Below are 18,801 nucleotides of genomic sequence, written 5' to 3'. Positions count from 1 at the left end.
TAATTATGTACATATACAATTAATAGCTTTCAAAAATAAATAATAACAATAATATTAATGATAATAAAAATTTCCAACACTTTTTCTAAGGACTCAATAACTTTGATTTAATATTTCTGGGTTGGAAAAATAAAACATATGATTTGGGATATTAGCAATAGACAATGCCGCCTCCATTCCTGTTTGACAGTAAAATGATAGCATGCACATAAAGGAATGTAACTGCTTCTATTGGAGCAGGAAAAACATGCGAATAGATACTTACATAAATATCTGCACCATAAAATCCATCCTGGTAAACAACGCTGCAAAATGCACACAAATAAAACATAAAAATTAGTGTAAAATATTATGCAGCCACCCAAACCTATAAAGTAATTTGATTTGACACATTATCAATGGTTAAGGTGGGTGCAGAATGACATTCCTTGCATTGCACCTTACAGTAATTACATTAATCATCTGGTTCTACACTGGCATTCTCATAGCTCATTTCATAGTGTGTTCTGCTTTTTATATAAGAAAAAAATGCATTTTGCATTATCCTATTTTTCTGGTAGAGAAGATGTAGTAGCATGTACTATAAAATGCTTTGAGCCAATATCTTGATTCAGGTAACTCTGTGGGCCTGATCTGAGTAAATGGCTTCCTGTGAAGCAGCGATAGCCTGATTTACTGCTTAATGCTTTAGCAAGTTTCTGTTCAGCTAATGTGGGTATCTGGGCTTGTTCAGTCGGGAAGCCGTACCGTCCAATGATTTTGTGCTAACCTCTGCAACCATCATCTTTAGTATCAACACTTATAGCAGCCCCATGCAATGTGCAATAGATCCATCAGAAACAGGCTTCCCTTCCCCATGCATGTGACTCAGAATTGCCGGAGCTTTAGCTACATGTTAATGACACTTCCCTGACACTCCATTGACACTCACACCTGAGAAATCTCTCACGTGTTACCGCATAGTTTCAGCCCATTTCATGCATAACGAGGTCCAGTACAGATCTGTCTAGGTCAGAATTAATCATATGTACGCAGAAATGCATAAACTCGCTTCTGCACATGCACTGTATGGTAACACATGCTATTTACATACAACACAGAAGATATGCAGAACTCAGAATCAGGGCCTATGTGCTTTCCTGAGCAAGATTACTCTATACTCCACATCTTTCATGCTGCAAAGAAACATCCCAACACTAAACACAAATGGTTGTCATGATTCAGAAAACTGTGGATGGAGCTATAGAAAATCAATTATATATATATATATATATATATATACACATATAAATATATAGATAGATAGTATTTCAAAAGGAAGGAACTCAAGAGGGATTTTAAAATAAAACTTATCTTATGTTGTAGTTATTGAAGGTTCAAGAACTGAGTTCCTGCTTGATCCTGCTGAAAAATAGCACTGCCTCTAAAAATGCATACACTGTACTATATTGTACTATATGTATTAGAAACAACGGTTTACCAAAGCAGCCCTTGGTAGGAGGGCCCACTAGTATTGTCTAGCTCTTCTCACAATAGCAGCACAATGCTGCAATTACAAAGCTGGGTTTGGTTCCCACTAACTCTGCAGGTCTTTCTGTTAATAGTTAGAGACAACCCAGTCTGTTTCCACTCAAGCAGGTGGACACGACACATGATGGCCACCAGTTCCCATAGAAACCAGCTCAGGTGGCATATTTTGGTTTAAAAGTTTGCTATAACCTTCATTTAAATTATTTATTTTAATAACAAAAGAAAGGGAAGTCATCATTATCAACTACCAAATTAATGCATCCCTTGGCTAGGTGTAAAACTGATGTCTGAAAATGGTCATATCTAATTATACTTTAATTCTAAATAGGACACATCTTTAAGAGGGCTGCTTGGGCATGACTCTTACAATATTCAACTTGCATATGAATAGGTACAAGGGGCTGCAGGTGCAAGATATTTTTACTGCCAGGTGCAAAATGTACGTTTTGTCCAATGTAAATTGGGATAATTGTACTTGAGAGTCATTGTTGTCAATATGAATGAACTAAAGATATAATGAAAATAGTATGAAAGTGTTATATCAAATGTAAATCATTGCCAGTTAATGCTTGTCACAGGGAACAGTGCTGCTAAGTAACAACTATAGAGAGTTCAGAGTTTTGGCACATAATGAAATAGCTCACAAAATAAAATATAATAGTAATGGAATGACTTAAGAGTTTACAAACATATATATATATATATATATATATATATATATATATATTCACACATATATATATATATAAAACAATCCGTTGGACAGGCACTCTGTTGTACAAACAACAAAGCGCTCCAGTGCCTTCTGCAATGTAAGTGTAGACAGGCGGAATCAGTGGCACTTCTAGACTGAAATAAAGTTATTTAATGTGTACCCAACACATGTCACCAATGTTTCGGGGCAGCACGCCCCTTTGTCAAGGTACCTTGACAAAGGGGCATGTTGCCCCGAAATGTTGGTGACATGTGTTGGGTACACATTAAATAACTTTATTTCAGTCTCCAAGTGCCGCTGATTCCGCCTGTATATATATATATATATATATATATATATATACATACACTACCGTTCAAAAGTTTGGGGTCACTTGGAAATTTCCTTATTTTTGAAGAAAAGCATTGTTTTTTCAATGAAGATAGCATTAGATTAATCAGAAATACACTCTATACATTGTTAATGTGGTAAATGACTATACTAGATGTAAACATCTGATTTCTAAAGGAATATCTACATAGGTGTCTAGAGACCCATTTCCAGCAACCATCACTCCAGTGTTCTAATGGTACATTGTGTTTGCTAAGCGCGTTAGAAGACTAATGGATGATTACAAAACCCTTGAAAACCCTTGTGCAATTATGTTAGCACTGCTGAAAATGGGTTTGTTCGTTAGAGAAGCTATAAAACTGCCTTTCCTTTGAGCTAGTTGAGTATCTGGAGCATCACATTTGTGGGTTCGATTATACTCTCCAAATGGCCAGAAAAAGAGAAGTTTCATGTGAAACTCGACAGTCTATTCTTGTTCTTAGAAATGATGGCTATTCCATGCGAGAAATTGCCAAGAAACTGAACATTTCCTACAACAATGTGTACTACTCCCATCAAAGAACAGCACAAACAGGCTCTAACCAGAGTAGAAAGAGAAGTGGGAGGCCCCGGTGCACAACTGTGCAAGACGACCAGTACATTAGAGTCTCTAGTTTGAGAAATAGATGCCTCACAAGTCCTCAACTTGCAGCTTCATTATATGGTTCCTGCAAAATGCCAGTGTCAACATCTACAGTGAAGAGCCGACTCCGGGATTCTGGCCTTCTATGCAGAGTGGCAAAGAAAATGCCATATCTGAGACTGGCTAATAAAAGGAAAAGATTAATATGGGCAAAATAACACAGACATTGGACCGAGGAAGATTGGAAAAAAGTGTTATGGACAGACGAATCGAAGTTTGAGGTGTTTGGATCACACAGAAGAACATTTGTGAGACGCAGAACAAGTGAAAAGATGATGGATGACTGCCTGACGCCATCTGTCAAGCATGGTGGAGGTAATGTGATGGTCTGGGGCTGCTTTGGTTTTGGTAAAGTGGGAGATTTGTACAAAGCAAAAGGGATTTTGAATAAGGAAGGCTATCACTCCATTTTGCAATGCCATGCCATACCCTATGGACAGCGCTTGATTGGAGCTAATTTCCTCCTCCAACAGGACAATGACCCAAAGCACACCTCCAAATTACGAAAGAACTATTTATGGAAGAAGCAGGCAGCTGGTATTCTGTCTGTAATGGAGTGGCCAGGGTAGTCACCAGATCTCATCCCATTGAGCTGTTGTGGGAGCAGCTTCACCGTATGGTACGCAAGAAGTGCCCATCAAGCCAATCCAACTTGTGGGAGGTGCTTCAGGAAGCGTGGGGTGAAATTTCTTCAGATTACCTCAACAAATTAACATCTAGAATGCCAAAATTCTGCAATGCTGTAATTGTTGCAAAAGGAGCATTCTCTGATGAAAGCAAAGTCTGAAGGACAAAAATTAATATTTCAAATAAAAATCATTATATCTATCCTTGCCAATGTCTTTACTGTATGTTCTATTAATTTTGCAACTCATTTGATAAATAAAAGTCAGTTTTCATGTAAAATACAAAAGTGTCTTGGTGACCCCAACATTTTTTAACGTTAGTGTATATATATATTTATATATATATATATATATATATATAAAGTAGAAAAAAGGAGCATTGCACACTCGCTGCAAAACAATATGAAACTGGGTGCTTGTACATAAAGTTTTAACACATGAATATCCACTACAGGGAAGAACAGCACACCAAATAAATGCCAAATAATGTTTATAAAGAAAGCATGTAAAAAAATGCTATAGACCAGGAGCCACATATTAAAGTGCAAAGCAGTGCATATTGAACTTATCCAATCCAAGCTGCTTGTGTAGCTCTCTGGCTGCAGAAATATGTCCTAATGAATGGACAGCCCGACGGCCGTTTCGGTGCTGGGACGCACCATCGTCATGGGGCACCTCATCAAATGATTAATCATAAAAATTAATCATAATAAATCTAGGAATGGTGAGTGCCGTGGATTAGTGCCTTTTGTTTATTATGATTCATTTTTATAATTAATCATTTTTGTGATCACATTTTCTCATGCATCCCTTTTAACTAGTTATCTAACTTGTGTCAGCTGTTTTCCTAAGTGCTTTGCAACCGGTGTGCTTGGTAACTGTCTCACATTTAAAAGCAAAGTTGCTGTGAGCTTTAAACCTTGATAGCATACCCTGAGTTGAACACTAATCTGATGGCTATGTCCATGTTATAATTTTGAGCAATAGAGTAGGGACTTGCAGTAAAGTGGGGTCCCGTGACAGGGGCTGCAAGCTTAAATGCATTGATCAATTCATGAACCAAAACCCTACTGTTTATTTTGTTTATTATTATTATTATTGTTAGTTATTATGGTGAGTGCAGAGCCCCTGTGATATATATATATATATATATATATATATATATATATACTAACTGATGTACCTGGTTCCACCCAGGTAGACCTTTCATATTTACCATTTCTATTTCCACTCCAGTAACACATTAATCCTTCATCTCTATAGTAATGTATCACTGCTATAGTAACACATTACCTGCCATCAACTGTGTACTAACATATTCCACTACATCACCTCTGTAGTAACACATTTCCCTCCCTTGCCTGTGTTGTAACCAAAAAAGGTTCTTCTGTCACGGACCAAAGCGTATTGAGCCACGCTCTTCCTCAGGACCCTGAGGAAGAGCGTGGCTTGATATGCATTGGTCTGTGACAGAAGAACCTTTTTCTAGGTGAATGTAAGAGGCAGAACCAGGGACTTGGGATAGAGGCATCTGAGCTGGAGGTTCCGGAGCCTACAACTCTCTTTTTCCATCTATATGCCCAAATATCTCCTGGTAAACGTCTCCACTCATTAATTGTGTGATTATCTCAGTTTGTCAGGAATTTGCTTGAAGCTTGTTTGGAAATTCATCAATTTTATACATTATTGTTCATATTAAATTGTTTTATTGCACTATGTTGCGACTTTATGCTTTATATTTTTCATATATGAAACACGACAACATATAACATTGAAAACTTCCTATAAAGGAAGAGAAGATCATAAACAGGGAAGTGTGTTTTCTTCTTGTGTATACCATATGTTCTATAGACTGTGAGGGGATTAGCGCTGGAATTCTTGTCACCTGTTATTTGTCATATAGTGCTTTGGGTTAAACGGTTTTAACCCTGACTAGAAACTGGCAGCTTAGAATCCCTACTTTTGCGCCAGGTCTGTTGTCCTACTTTCTTATTTCCATTCCCCTCTCACTGCTGTTGTAACACATTTCCCCACTCACCTTTGTAGTAACATATTCACTTTACTCACTATTCAGATAGGGGAGCCACACCAACTGCCAGTGATATTTGGCAGAACTTGGGATGACAGTTGGTGTTTGAATTCTGAACTGTGCCACAATGAGTCAGTCTGGCAGGACGTTGCAGAGGGGGGTGATTTTAGCCATTTTCACTGGTAGGAGGCAAATTTAAAAAAATCCCTTCATAGTGGGCACCTATGTCATAGAAGGAACATACTCTCCAATTTTCATGTTTCTAGGTCCAGGGGTTTGGGCTGTGTGTGGATGAGTCAATCAGTCAGTTAGTCAGTCAGGACATTTGAAACTTATATTATATATACATAAATATTGTAAACACCTGTATGCCATGTATTTTGAAGAATGATGTGTCTTTATATGCTAATGATCAAAATGCTTTTAAGTGCCAAATAAATCTATAGAATTAAAGTTCAAAAAGACAAATAATAATAATAATAATAATATTAATAATAATAATTATAACAATAATAATACTTTTTCTGTGGTCCCTCTTGGATTTTTACATAATACCTTTTTCCTATCTCTGTATGTATACATGATAACACAGTGTGCATAATTACATGTTAATTTCTGCATTGCATGCTCTAGTTATTGTTGACTTTGGCATAGATTATTCAGATATATAAAAAGCAGGGTCTGAATGCATTCTAAAATATTTCTTTGTGTCATGGACATTTTTAGGGCTTCATGAAGCACAGTAAAAATGTTTATGATTTATTTTTCAGCACCAAATCATGAAAAATCCAGGATACAGTAAATAAGTATTTTTTGTCATATAAACAGATATGACCACCAAGCATGTTATTCCCATAGTTATTATGAGAAACACTGGTAAACAATTTGGTGAGAGTTAAAATTGCAAAGGGCAGTGTAAGAAAAGTCAGGAATAATATTCAGATGTGTTTTAGTAGATTATAATCAAAGTTATCCTAATTAGATAAATAAAAACAATATGTAAAATCTCAAAGCATTGAGGATAATTTACTGATAATTGTATCTGTATTTCCAGCTCTCAAACTGCTCTGGGAAATACATACTGTAGTTCCAAAGTTATTTGTGTAATTTGTTTGCCGGGCATTCACAAATTTATTTAGTTTGTTATTTGTTTTATATGTTGTCCTCTATTGCTATTAATAAAGTAAAAATAGCTAAATTAATATTTTTTATCATTTCTACTGAGACAAATAATAAACTTAGAATAGTAAGTTTTTAGAATTGAGATTTGTGCAAATTTTTATTTCCAAGTTCAAAAAAATAGCATTCATGTAGCCATCCAGCTAGAAAAAAAACCCATAGGATTGTGGAATCTATAGTTAAAATTGTGAAAGAGAACATCAGACAATTATTTTTGTTCCAAACTAAGATGACCATTGGGATCATAAGTTTGGGAGTTCACTGTTGCTGGTGCCAAACTTAATTCTTTTTCAGGGATAACAGTCTTTAAAGCTGAATGTAGAAAGGTGATTAGACAATCCGCATAAGTCATCCAATAAAAAGCAGCAGCAACCTTTTACTGCACAAAGGTTACATAGAAACCATGGTTAGTCTTTGAATGCAAGTTCAAGCCGAGAAGAGGGGACTGCAGTATCTGATGATCTGTGTGGTTCCTAAATATTGGAATGTTTGACTTAGTTTTCCATTTAATATTGTAGGTTTATTTTAGATTTGCTTTATAAACAATAAAAAACTAGCAGATGTATACCCCTGCACTAGAATTACCTATAGTTTAATTTAACTACTATAGTTCTTAACAGGAAGAAGATCATAACAGTCATAATTCAATAATATCTCAGGGACTGCCAGATAACAAGTCAATTTATTAATACACTACTTGCTGACTTTAACATTTCCATGAAATTCCATAGCTAAAAAAAATAACAAATTAACCAACTATTTTGCTAGGCACGAGTTTTGTAATATTGTGTGGCAAACAAATGTACGATGCCGAGTGTTTTATGTGTGCTATATTCCATAAAATTTTAAATTGACTACTTTTTATTCCTATATAATTTTCTTCTTCTGCAGTATTTATTTACTGTTGACAATGTTATACCCATAAGTTTGTCCACAACACAGAAGTTATGACACATAATAAACTCCTATAGTAACCAAATAAAATTCAAATAGCTGAACATCTTAAATTAAAAAAATGGAACTCAAACAATAGAAATTTCACATAAATAATAACAAAGTTGGACTTTATTTTTTTCCATCAGCATTTTCTAGTGGACTGCATTGAACAACACACATTTTCATAGGGAAACACCTGCGTTCTAAGCTAACATAAAAAATGAATTTTATTGGAGCATTGAAATCATATTAATAAGAATTTGAGGGGAGTTTCAAGATCTTAGCTTCATACAACCTCCTTAATGACCAGATGTTTGCAATCATCAAAGATACATCATCAATTGTAAAAATTTCTTTGTTTCTGCAGCATTTAAGCTCTAGTAGAATTTACATAACAACATGTGACATATTAAATGCTTAAAGCCACCAACCATGACAGAACAAATTACAGTCATTTTTCAATAGTCTGTGCAAGGTGCACAACTTCAGGCACTTGGCCTGGCAACACGCTGTGTTAGTTTCTGTGGTAAGACAAGAACAGCATGCATTTCTCTCTAAAATAGCTTATTTTTGCTACTGGGGAAAATATAATAATAGGATAAAAAGGGATTTATTTCTTACCCGCCATAAGCAGGGATTGGAGGAGGAGGTGCTGCCGCACGAAATGTGTTGTAGACCGTACGGCCTCTGCCTCTGAGGTGTGCCCCTCTATAAGCAGCGGCAGCTGTTGCAGCAGGATAGGGGAAGCCAGGTACTGAAATAAAACACAAATATATCCCAAACAATTATTTTTAGAAACACTTTACACAAAGACACACACACACACATTAATGAGTTTGTAAAAAAGTAGTAATAATACCAATAATAATTATGATGATAAGGATAATAATAATAATAATAATAATAATAATAATAATATTATTATTATTATTATTATTATTATTATTATTATTATTATTATTATTATATGGAGTAATAGTTTTAATTTCCCTCTATTTATTTATAATTTACATCTCATTCTAAATACATTTTATAATTTTTGTTATTGGAAGGGGACAATGTTTGAAGCCTTCTAAATAGTGGACAAGTGAATTAGTTGCTAATAGCAACCAATCAGCCTCTACCTATCATTTTATAGAATGTACTTTATAAATGCTAGCTAGAAGCTGATTGTTTGCTTTGGGGATATTCTTCACTTGTCTGCTTTTCCACTCTTTAGAAGGCTTGATACATCTCACCCATACTCCCCCTGTGTCTCTCCCCCTCTGCTACTTGGCTATGTCACCTGGGTCTGTCTGAGCACAGTCATAGAAGCAGGCAGCAGTAGAATTCTTGGGTGGTCCAATTGTGCTCAAGAGGGCTGAGGGGAGATGTATCAAATCTTTGAGTTAATTAAAGTGGAGAGAGATAAAGTACCAACCAATCAGCTCCTAACTGTCATTTTTCAAAAACAGCCTTTAAAATAGCAATTAAATGCTGATTGGATGGTACTTTATCTCTCTCCAAGGTTTGATACATCTCCCCCTGATTATACCTCTCTGGAACAACAGATGAGCAAGGTTAAGTTATGTTTGTATGATTAACAAGTAGTAAGTTTATAAATACTAGCTTTTTTCTTTAGTCAATTAATAAATACTACATACAGAAGTTTAAAGTGTAAAACACCTTTGTTAGGGTATATATATTTTTGTATCTTTCTTAAATAGAATTTAAGTTATTATGACAAACAAATTCCATCATTTTTTGACACATATTCCATGTTCCTGAATACATATTATTACAATAATCGACAATGTAATAAATAATCTGTAATGGTCAAATCCATATCTTTTACAAAAATGCATCTATTATTCCACCATGCACACACAGCTGCATACATAAGAACATACAGAGATGCACACAAAAAGCACATAGAGTACATAGACACATACAAAGGTGCACATGCAGTTATCATTTAGCTTTTTTGAGCAATGTTATATATTTTTTCTGTGACTATTTACAGAATTATGCTCCAGGAGAGAGCTTTTTCCTAACATTAGTTATGACATGGCAGGACCACATATACATTCATTGTTTTATCCAGGATGTAGGCACAGTTCACTGCACTGTGCTTCTAAGTACTAGACATTACCTTGGCACCTATCTGCAAACAATGGACAAACTTGAGTAAAAGATTAATGGGTCTATTTATGAACTGGAGAAAAATCATTTATTATTGAAATAAAGTATTTTTTTTAAATATCTTAAAATATAAAGAGCTGTATTTAAATTATTTATATTTTAAATTTTCTATTGAATCTGATTGCAGAAGTCCGATACTGGACTCCTAGTGCAGTGCACATGTGTGAACCGGCAATGCTACTACAGGTTGAGTCTCCCATATCCAAATATTCTGAAACACAGAATTTTTATGGCATGACTGAGATAATGAAACCTTTGATTTTTGATGGTTCAATGTACACAATCTTTGTCTAAGCACAAATTATTAAAAACATTGTATAAAATAACCTTCAGGCTGTGTGTATAAGGTGTATATGAAACATAAATTAATTTCATTTCTGTACACAAAACTTTGTTTGAGCCACAAAATTATTGAATATATTGTATAAAATTACCTGCAGGCTGTGTGTATAAGGTGTATATGATACATAAATGCATTCTGTGTGTATATTTGGGTCCCATTCCCAAGATATTTCATTATGGTATGCAATTATTCCAAAATACGGAATATTCTGTTATCCAAAATACCCATGGTCCCAAGCATTTTGTATATGGGAGACTCAACCTGTATACAGTATATACACTTTCCAACAATCCCAATTTTAGTGGACTGTTCCGCCATCCTGCTCTGCCCTACAAAAAAGCTGGAAAATAATAATATGTATCTGCTATATGCGCACATTGCAATTTAGGCGTATACAGTATTTAGTTGAGAAGAAGTTGAGAGCGTTGTATAGCTGGGCCTTTACCTCTGCAGAAGAGCCTGTTCTGCTGAAAGATTATTAGGCAATTCCAACACAACTAAAATCATTCCTATTATTTATGCAGGGCGTGTTGTGATATACATTTTAATCCCAATGAAAATATTTCAACTTTTTTGTAAAACTGTATGCAAACGCCTTTAAACTTCTATTCAAAACTGTGTGCAAACTCATTAAAACAGCCATTATCTCTGTATCCCAACTAAACTAATGATTCCTTAACCCAATTCCCTGTATCATTGTGGAAGGATTCACCTTTTCAATTTCTTCATTTTCAGTTAGTGAGCAATGAGCAGCCCTTTCCGTAACCTATTGCAAAATTCTGTAAATGACTTCAGTGTGTCAAATAACACTGCTCTCAGAAACACAGAAACCTGAGCATCAGAAAAATAGAATTTTCAAAATGAAACCTATATACTATCTACAAATTGGAAAGCAAAAGTTTCACTGAAGCTTATAAATGAATGTGTTCAGGATGTTCTACATTCATTTTGCATTATTTATTTATTCTGTACTATATTTCCAGTAAGGCGTAGAAAACCAACGTCTTTCACTGCCTGTAATATTTCTTGATAGCAGAGTAGCAGGTTTTGAAGTAAGGAAAATGAGAAAACAAAAAAGAACATTTATGATCTGCTGAAACCATGGGTTGTAATGCCTGTGAGAGGCATTACTGAAATCATGCTAACCCATCCATTATCACCTGGCTACAGTACCTTCCAGGCTTTACGAGATTCCTTTCAGCAAAGAGCAAGGTTTACAGTAATTCTGTCAGGATTTAGATGTTGAGATACAACATAAAACAGAATGTCAACAATGAAGAGCAATAGAGCATTGTGTTTAAGGGAACCCAATGTGAATTATAGTAAATTTATTGGATACTGTTGTCTTTGTAATGTGGGAAGTCTTAAAGAACATTAATATATATAGGCAAGAGGTAAACAGAATACAATTATTTCATTAAAAATACTGTGTTGTAGTTACCTGTGATATTAACTTTTATTATTTCAGGCTTCTCAATTATATAGTACTGCTCATTGCTTTTCTTTCTCTTGGTATCTCAAGAGAGTTAGAAATCACCCCATACTGTGAAAGGGGCAGGATATACAGTACCTTTGCACAATACATTACTGGACATACAGATATAATGCTTTTGTGTTATTGAATGGTACATGCTATAGTCCAGTATGACCATATAGTGGTTACCATTGCTGCCTCAAAGTGCTGTGGCCATGAGTTCAGTTATGACTATGACACTATCTGTGTAGAGTTTACATGTTCTTCATGTATTTGCATGACTTTTATTTGGGTATCCCAACTTCCTCCCATGGATAATATACATATGGATAGGTTGAATGGCTTCTGACAACCTTATGTGTGCATGTTTATGTGGCAGAGAATTTATATTGAAGAAGGAACTAATGTATTATTTGTGATACATAATTGGTGCTACATAATACAAAGGCTCAACCTCTATCTATCTATCTATCTATCTATCTATCTATCTATCTATCTATCTATCATATAATAATGATAAAAAATATGAATTATCCCAATAGCTGTCATACAAATAAAAATGTATTGAACAATATATTGAATAATTAAAACAAATTGATTGCAGTAAACAAATACATTTATAAATGCACCAATTAAAGGAAAGCATTTTGATTGTGGTTGTATTTTGGTTTTGGCAAAACCACCCTCAAGTGTTTTGGTTTTGGATTTATTTCAAAATTGCTAAAAACAGCTAAAATCATGTAACTTGGACCTGTTTTTGTTCCTATGGTATTAGTAACATCGATAACATTAATATTCACTCAATTTTGACGACCGTACAGCACCTGAAATCACTAGGTACTGTACTGTAAGGACTTAAATGAAAACCAAAATAAGCAAGATTTAGTTTTTAGATCCGAGTTACAAACTACTGTGAAGAACTGAAGTTGGCACTTGGTTCTATTCGGAACCCCAAAATGCCCTAATTTATGTGGCACACTTTGCAGACACCTGCCTCCACATTGTCCTCATTGTGGGACTACAGGACAGTTTTCCTTGAGACTGTTCTGCTAAAAGTGGTTGGAAGGAATGGAGCTGTACAGCACTCAAACTATCAATACATAAACAGTTTTCAAATAAGTGTATTTATGCAACATAAAGATTTATCTTGGTGCAAAATTGGGTCACTTTCACCTGTATTTAGAGCTGCATGTATTCTGTACTTGTGGCCTCTGGGAGAAGAGATCAGATTCATTAATATGCATGTGCAGGATAGTAATAGTGTGCTAGTCAAGCAGATCCACTTGAGATACATCTAATTTTGAGTTACACGGATTTCAAAACATATTAGGCATACATTTTGCACCTACATAAATTGGGTACAAATTTGAAAGGTAATGATGATGATTGTTGACTCTTTGCTCCATTAAATGTTGCATGTATCTTAAGGTGCATGTAATTCAAAATTCAAACATGGAAACTCAAGTGTGCAGCTGCATCTTTGTTCAAATATAAGTGGATCATCAACTCTCAATCTGGTCCTGTGATAGCACTTTCAGAATTAACATTTTAGTGTACCGTAATTGCAGCAGGAATAACTGTTATTATTGAAAGAATTTGTGTTTTTGATAGTTTAACACCGATTATCTGAAAAATATCAAAAAGAATAAATAGTAGCATTCATTTTTGCTGCAAATCTCCTAAATAAAATTGCGCTGAAGATTGTAAAGAAAAACCCACACAATTTATTTAAACTTATCTTTGTCAATACACATAGATATAGCTAATATACAGATAAATCAGTATATACTGTATACTCAAATATTCTGACAGCTTTACGGATAATGTCTACATCATCCAACAGGCAATGAACTCTGTATTGTAATTCTAATCTTTTTTTTTTTATCGGTGATGTCATCTGTCATAGGTTCAATGTTCATTAGGAAAAGTTGTTATCAGGATTAATGTACCTCCTACTCTAGATTACTTTAATGAAAATTAGAAGCCACCTTGGAGAGCTGTGACCTGTACTGTATAAAAGCATACTGCCTGGTATGGTTTATATGGTCATGGAACTCCATTGTGACATCTACTGTATAATAAGTGACAGTAGGGGGTAGATTAACTTGTATATACATTTTTAAGAAAGCTAATTTTAATGTTCAGCAAAACTGATTACTTTAATTTGTCACTCACACAAAGGTTTCTGGCGTACAACTACATAAACATGTTCAGCACTTAAAACTGTAATAAATGTAGTTAGGAAAGGACCTGCAGCAATCAGAAACTACTTAAAGTTAAATTAAATAGGAACTTCTCAGCACACGCAATAAATTTCATCAATTATCTCAGTCTCTGTCTTAAGTGTATTTGTATCGATGGAACTGAATGGACATAAAATGGAAAGATAATGCATTTTTTGTAGATTACAATACATAAGAGTAGATTACCTTGGAAGTAAAACCACAGCAGCTGCTCTATATACTATTTAAATCTTTGAAATCAAACATTCTGAGACCTGGACACAAATTTGCTGTACAGTGGTAATGTAAAATGAGTTTTTAAAGCACTACGCAAGCGCATGAAGATGCACACATATAAGTCCATATATAGACTTATACATATCTAGTACTTAGGCATCACTACACTGAGATAGGCAGAATGGGGGACGGGAGGAGAATTTCATTGTAGGACAAGTATAGTAAAGGGTTTATGTACATACAGTGGTGGATTCCTGGGTGGGGAGATAATGGAGCTCATGGCCACCTGTCATTTTTGCAACAGCTTTATTTTAAACTAACAACTAGAGGAGGGGAAGGGGGTTGAAAGGGAGCATACATTTAGCATCACTGGAGCATGGGCATAGTTTGAGGCTGCTGCCCATGTAGTGCATTACTAAGGCAGGCTGCAGGACTATCATAGTCTAGGACGTGGAGCCCTGTAGAGCTATTAAATCATGAATTAATATAGGGGGAGAAGAGAAGAGTGACACTACCTGGAAGGGTAGCTCAGAAACCTGGTGGGACTTATCTGCTTGGAGGCCTCTTGGTGATAGATGCTGCAGTACACCCTAAAGTGTCTGATTGAGGAGGAGCTTACACCATGCAGCTGAGCAGTTAAGAGCTGACAGCACTTTGTTGATATGCCAGGACTTCAGAGCAGGTACCGACAACCTCCAAATATACTCCTGTCATCCTGTGTGTGTCCCCCTATAAACTTTAGATTACCTGTATACCTGTATGTCCCTACTACTACCGCTATCCAGACCCTAGTACTACAACTATAATACCCACATTCTCCAGCTGTCAAGCGTAACTACTACTACCCAAACCCAGTCTATACAACTTCCACCATCACCTGCACCACCTCCCTCATCTGCCATGTGTAACTACTATGACTCGTACACAGTTGCTACTACTACTACCATCACCCCCACCACCTCCCCCAGCTGCCATGTGTCACTACTACTACTTCCCCCAAGGTATCATCTGTGTCTTTGCTACTACCTTTTATCTGTGTCCCTACTAGAACCCCTAGCATTATCTGTTTCTCTACTACTACCACCAACCCCAGCTGTCATGTATGTCCCTACTACTATAACCGTTCCCAGCTTTCGTGTATGTCCCTACTACTACACCACCACATTTGCCATCTGTGTCTCTAGTACTAGTACTACTGCTATTACCAGCTGTCTGTGCTAAAGTATATGGCTGTCAATAAGATGCCGCCTGTGTTGTTTAGCAATGTAAATACCAGTATTTCACAGGTGGTGGTTGTATGGGAGGCCCAGGGGGTTCCTTTTCGTTTTGTGACAATTTTCTTTTAACTCTTTTGCTACAAACTCATTTTTGGCTAGGAGCCCCTATCAAAAGGTAGGTATTTACAGAAGGACAGCATGGTTAGGTTTTCTGTATGAGATCATAAACTTTTACAAAGCAATGCAATGGGCCACCAAGGACCCGTATTCCCTACAGTTTTGTTCTGATGCTCCAAGGTAGTACAGCAGTTCCTTGCTGTTTCTATGTTAACAGTGAGTGTGTGACCATAGCCCTCTTTACAGACTTGGCCACACCCCATCAGCTCCTTCGCCCAACACATTCACCAATTACATCCACCTACCTGAATTTTTTCTGGATCTGCCACTGTTTTAATAAACCTTTGAGAAGGCACATCTGTTGAATCTGATTGACCCTTGGTTCAAGATACAGTATGTACTGATGATGCATGGATAGAATGTCATTAAATATATATTCTTTTAAAGCATGTACCCCACCCCAAAGTATGGCCAGCATAGGACAATACTTAGGGGTGAGGATGAAGTACCTAAAATTAGGGGATGAAAAGCATAGGACTCACCAAAATTTCCAAAACAAGTATTAAGCTATGATAGGAGGGCTGATCCCACTATAGCAGAGAACATCATGGAATGACAGATATATATTTTACTTTTAAATCTCAATGGTGTACCATGCAGTTTAGTAAGTAGATACTGTAGCTGTAACAATGACACATCATTTATGTGATTTTGCTTGTGCACTTGGGGACTGATTCTGCACTGCAGGTTGTACAGATTTTACATTTGCAGAGATATTTAGATTTGGGAGGGTTCTGTTCAAACTCAAATCTAAATTGCAGTGTAAAAATAATGTTGTCCAACATTTGTGGACTACATGCAAACGCAGCCAGTTTTTACCATGCATACAATGAAAAAATGCATTAGCTTGTTTCTTTGCTCCAAACTCAGAATCAGCTCCATGTTGTATCTACCTACAGTATATATAATATCCAGCAACACAACTAGTTGAAATAGTTTGTGGGCCTGATTCAGCAAGGATCGCTATTGTGATCGCAGCTCAGTAATCGCACACAGGTCTGCTGTAAAAATATGCTAATGCTAATGATTGCAATCGCAATGCCGTTGCACTGCAAGTATAGAGGCACTCACTGCCTCCCGCTACTGCTCTCTCACATTCGTAATACTTTGTAAAGCTTCGTAAACATTGGTAACATTGAGTACAATCGCTCCCTCATGCAGAATTAAAGCAGACCTTACTTCACTTAGAAATTGCTAACTTCGTTGCACGCAGTGAGTAATCAAACTGTGTATGCCTTTGCAGTGACTAATTTATGCATATCCCTGTAATGGCGTTCAAACGTACTGACATGCCTGCGTGTCTCCGACCAGCCCCCTCGTCACCACCCACAAATGGTCACTTCCTCTCAATCACACTAGGATGGGTATGCGTAGATTGCAGTGTGATCGCAGTGAGCCCTTCGCGCATGCATGTTACGATGCATACGCATGCTCAGGACATAACAATCAACCGACTGCGTGCATATTCGCATTTGCGATCGGTAATCAATCAGGCCATATGTGTGCAGTTCCCATGGCTTTACTAAGAGCTACAGTAGGAGCCACTCAGTAAAATTGTGAAATGTTTAATATTGTTTCAAAATGTTTTTCTAAATGGGTCAAATTTTTTTAAATATTCTTTACTTTTTCTTAGAAAGATAGAAAAAATTTAGACGTTATACAGAAGTTAATTTCAAGCCTTTTCAAACGAACTTAACCTTAAATGTTTTTTTTCTGATAAAGGATATTTTGCAACACAATTTTTAAAACAATAACACTTGCTGGTAAAATTAAAAATGGCAAAAATACCATTCCTTGTAGCCATTTAAGCTCTAAAGACCATTAGGAGCTGATTGGTTGGTACTTTATCTCTCACAATATTTTAGCTCTCCAAGTTTTGATAAATATCCCCCTTAGTCATTTGCTATGACTGCAAAGTGGCTACTGGAAATGCTTATGTAAAGACACTAACAACACCGAAAATTTTCCCTCGCACCCCGTAAATGATGATATACATAGCTGAACATCACTGAGTATTGAATCCACCCCACCCACCCCTAAAAACAAAAATGACCTATGGTGGTTGAACCAAAACAATTATACTTTCAAAACTGATTCAATCAAAGGTATGGGATTGTGGAAATGGTCTTTTGAATCAAATAACATCTCTTAATAGGAATATGATAGTATAATGTAGTTATAATATAAACTATTACAAATAATTTAAATACAAATCATCTGTAGATAAAATGTAAAATATGTTTGCACATGGTGTTGTTACTTGCAGAGTATGTTTATTAAATAAAATACAAATCTAACTGTGAGTTCTTATATTTTCTTACTAATTAATGCAAGAAAAAGCAAACACAATATTACAAGCAGCATTTTACATGTGCTGTGCACTAAAGTCATTATTACTTGGTAATTAATGTCTTCTATCAAAAAGCTAACATTAATTCTTAGTTCGGTATTTGAAAATGTCTAATTACTGCTTTGTGCAAAACAATAGTGAATAATACTGAATATTGGTCACTTAAAAAAAATAAATTATGCCCTATTGCAAAGGTTCCCAAACGCGGTCCTCAAGGCTCCCCAACAGTACAGATTTTAGAGATAACCATAGTTTAGCACAAGTGACTTAATTAGTACCTCAGTCAATTTGATTTAACACCTGTGCTCAACCATGGATGTCTCTAAAACCTGTACTGTTGGGGAGCCTTGATGACTGTGTTTGTGAACCTCTGCCCTATTGCTATGATCAGGTTCTTGTTGTGACTATTGTGCTGTAATACTTTGCATTTTTATTTTTAGATGCATTACACAGAAAATTCTACAAAATTATTACCTCGTTTTCTGCATGTCCCATAATGCAATACTAAATGTAAAAATCTTCACATGTTGCTGACTAATTTATTATGTTGCCACAATTGTTTTAGACATGTAG

The 18,801-nt window shown here is 35.8% G+C and overlaps 1 protein-coding gene across 7 annotated transcripts in view; it reads right to left on the bottom strand.

Annotated features, from left to right (window-relative positions):
- RBFOX1 (RNA binding fox-1 homolog 1) overlaps window positions 1–18,801 on the bottom strand; it is a 727,152-nt gene that overhangs the window by 115,770 nt on the left and 592,581 nt on the right. For all 7 annotated transcript variants that reach the window (XM_088466739.1, XM_088466740.1, XM_088466743.1 and 4 more), the window contains 2 exons: window positions 8,649–8,781; window positions 266–305 (listed from right to left, as the gene is read on the bottom strand). In XM_088466739.1, coding sequence (XP_088322865.1) covers window positions 266–305; window positions 8,649–8,781 — 173 coding nt within the window. The remainder of the gene's footprint in view (window positions 1–265; window positions 306–8,648; window positions 8,782–18,801) is intronic.

This window comes from Taudactylus pleione, unplaced genomic scaffold, assembly GCF_031769625.1.
Source record: "Taudactylus pleione unplaced genomic scaffold, aTauple2 ptg000066l, whole genome shotgun sequence".
NCBI lineage: Eukaryota > Metazoa > Chordata > Amphibia > Anura > Myobatrachidae > Taudactylus > Taudactylus pleione.
This window is presented reverse-complemented; position numbering and strand designations above follow the sequence as displayed.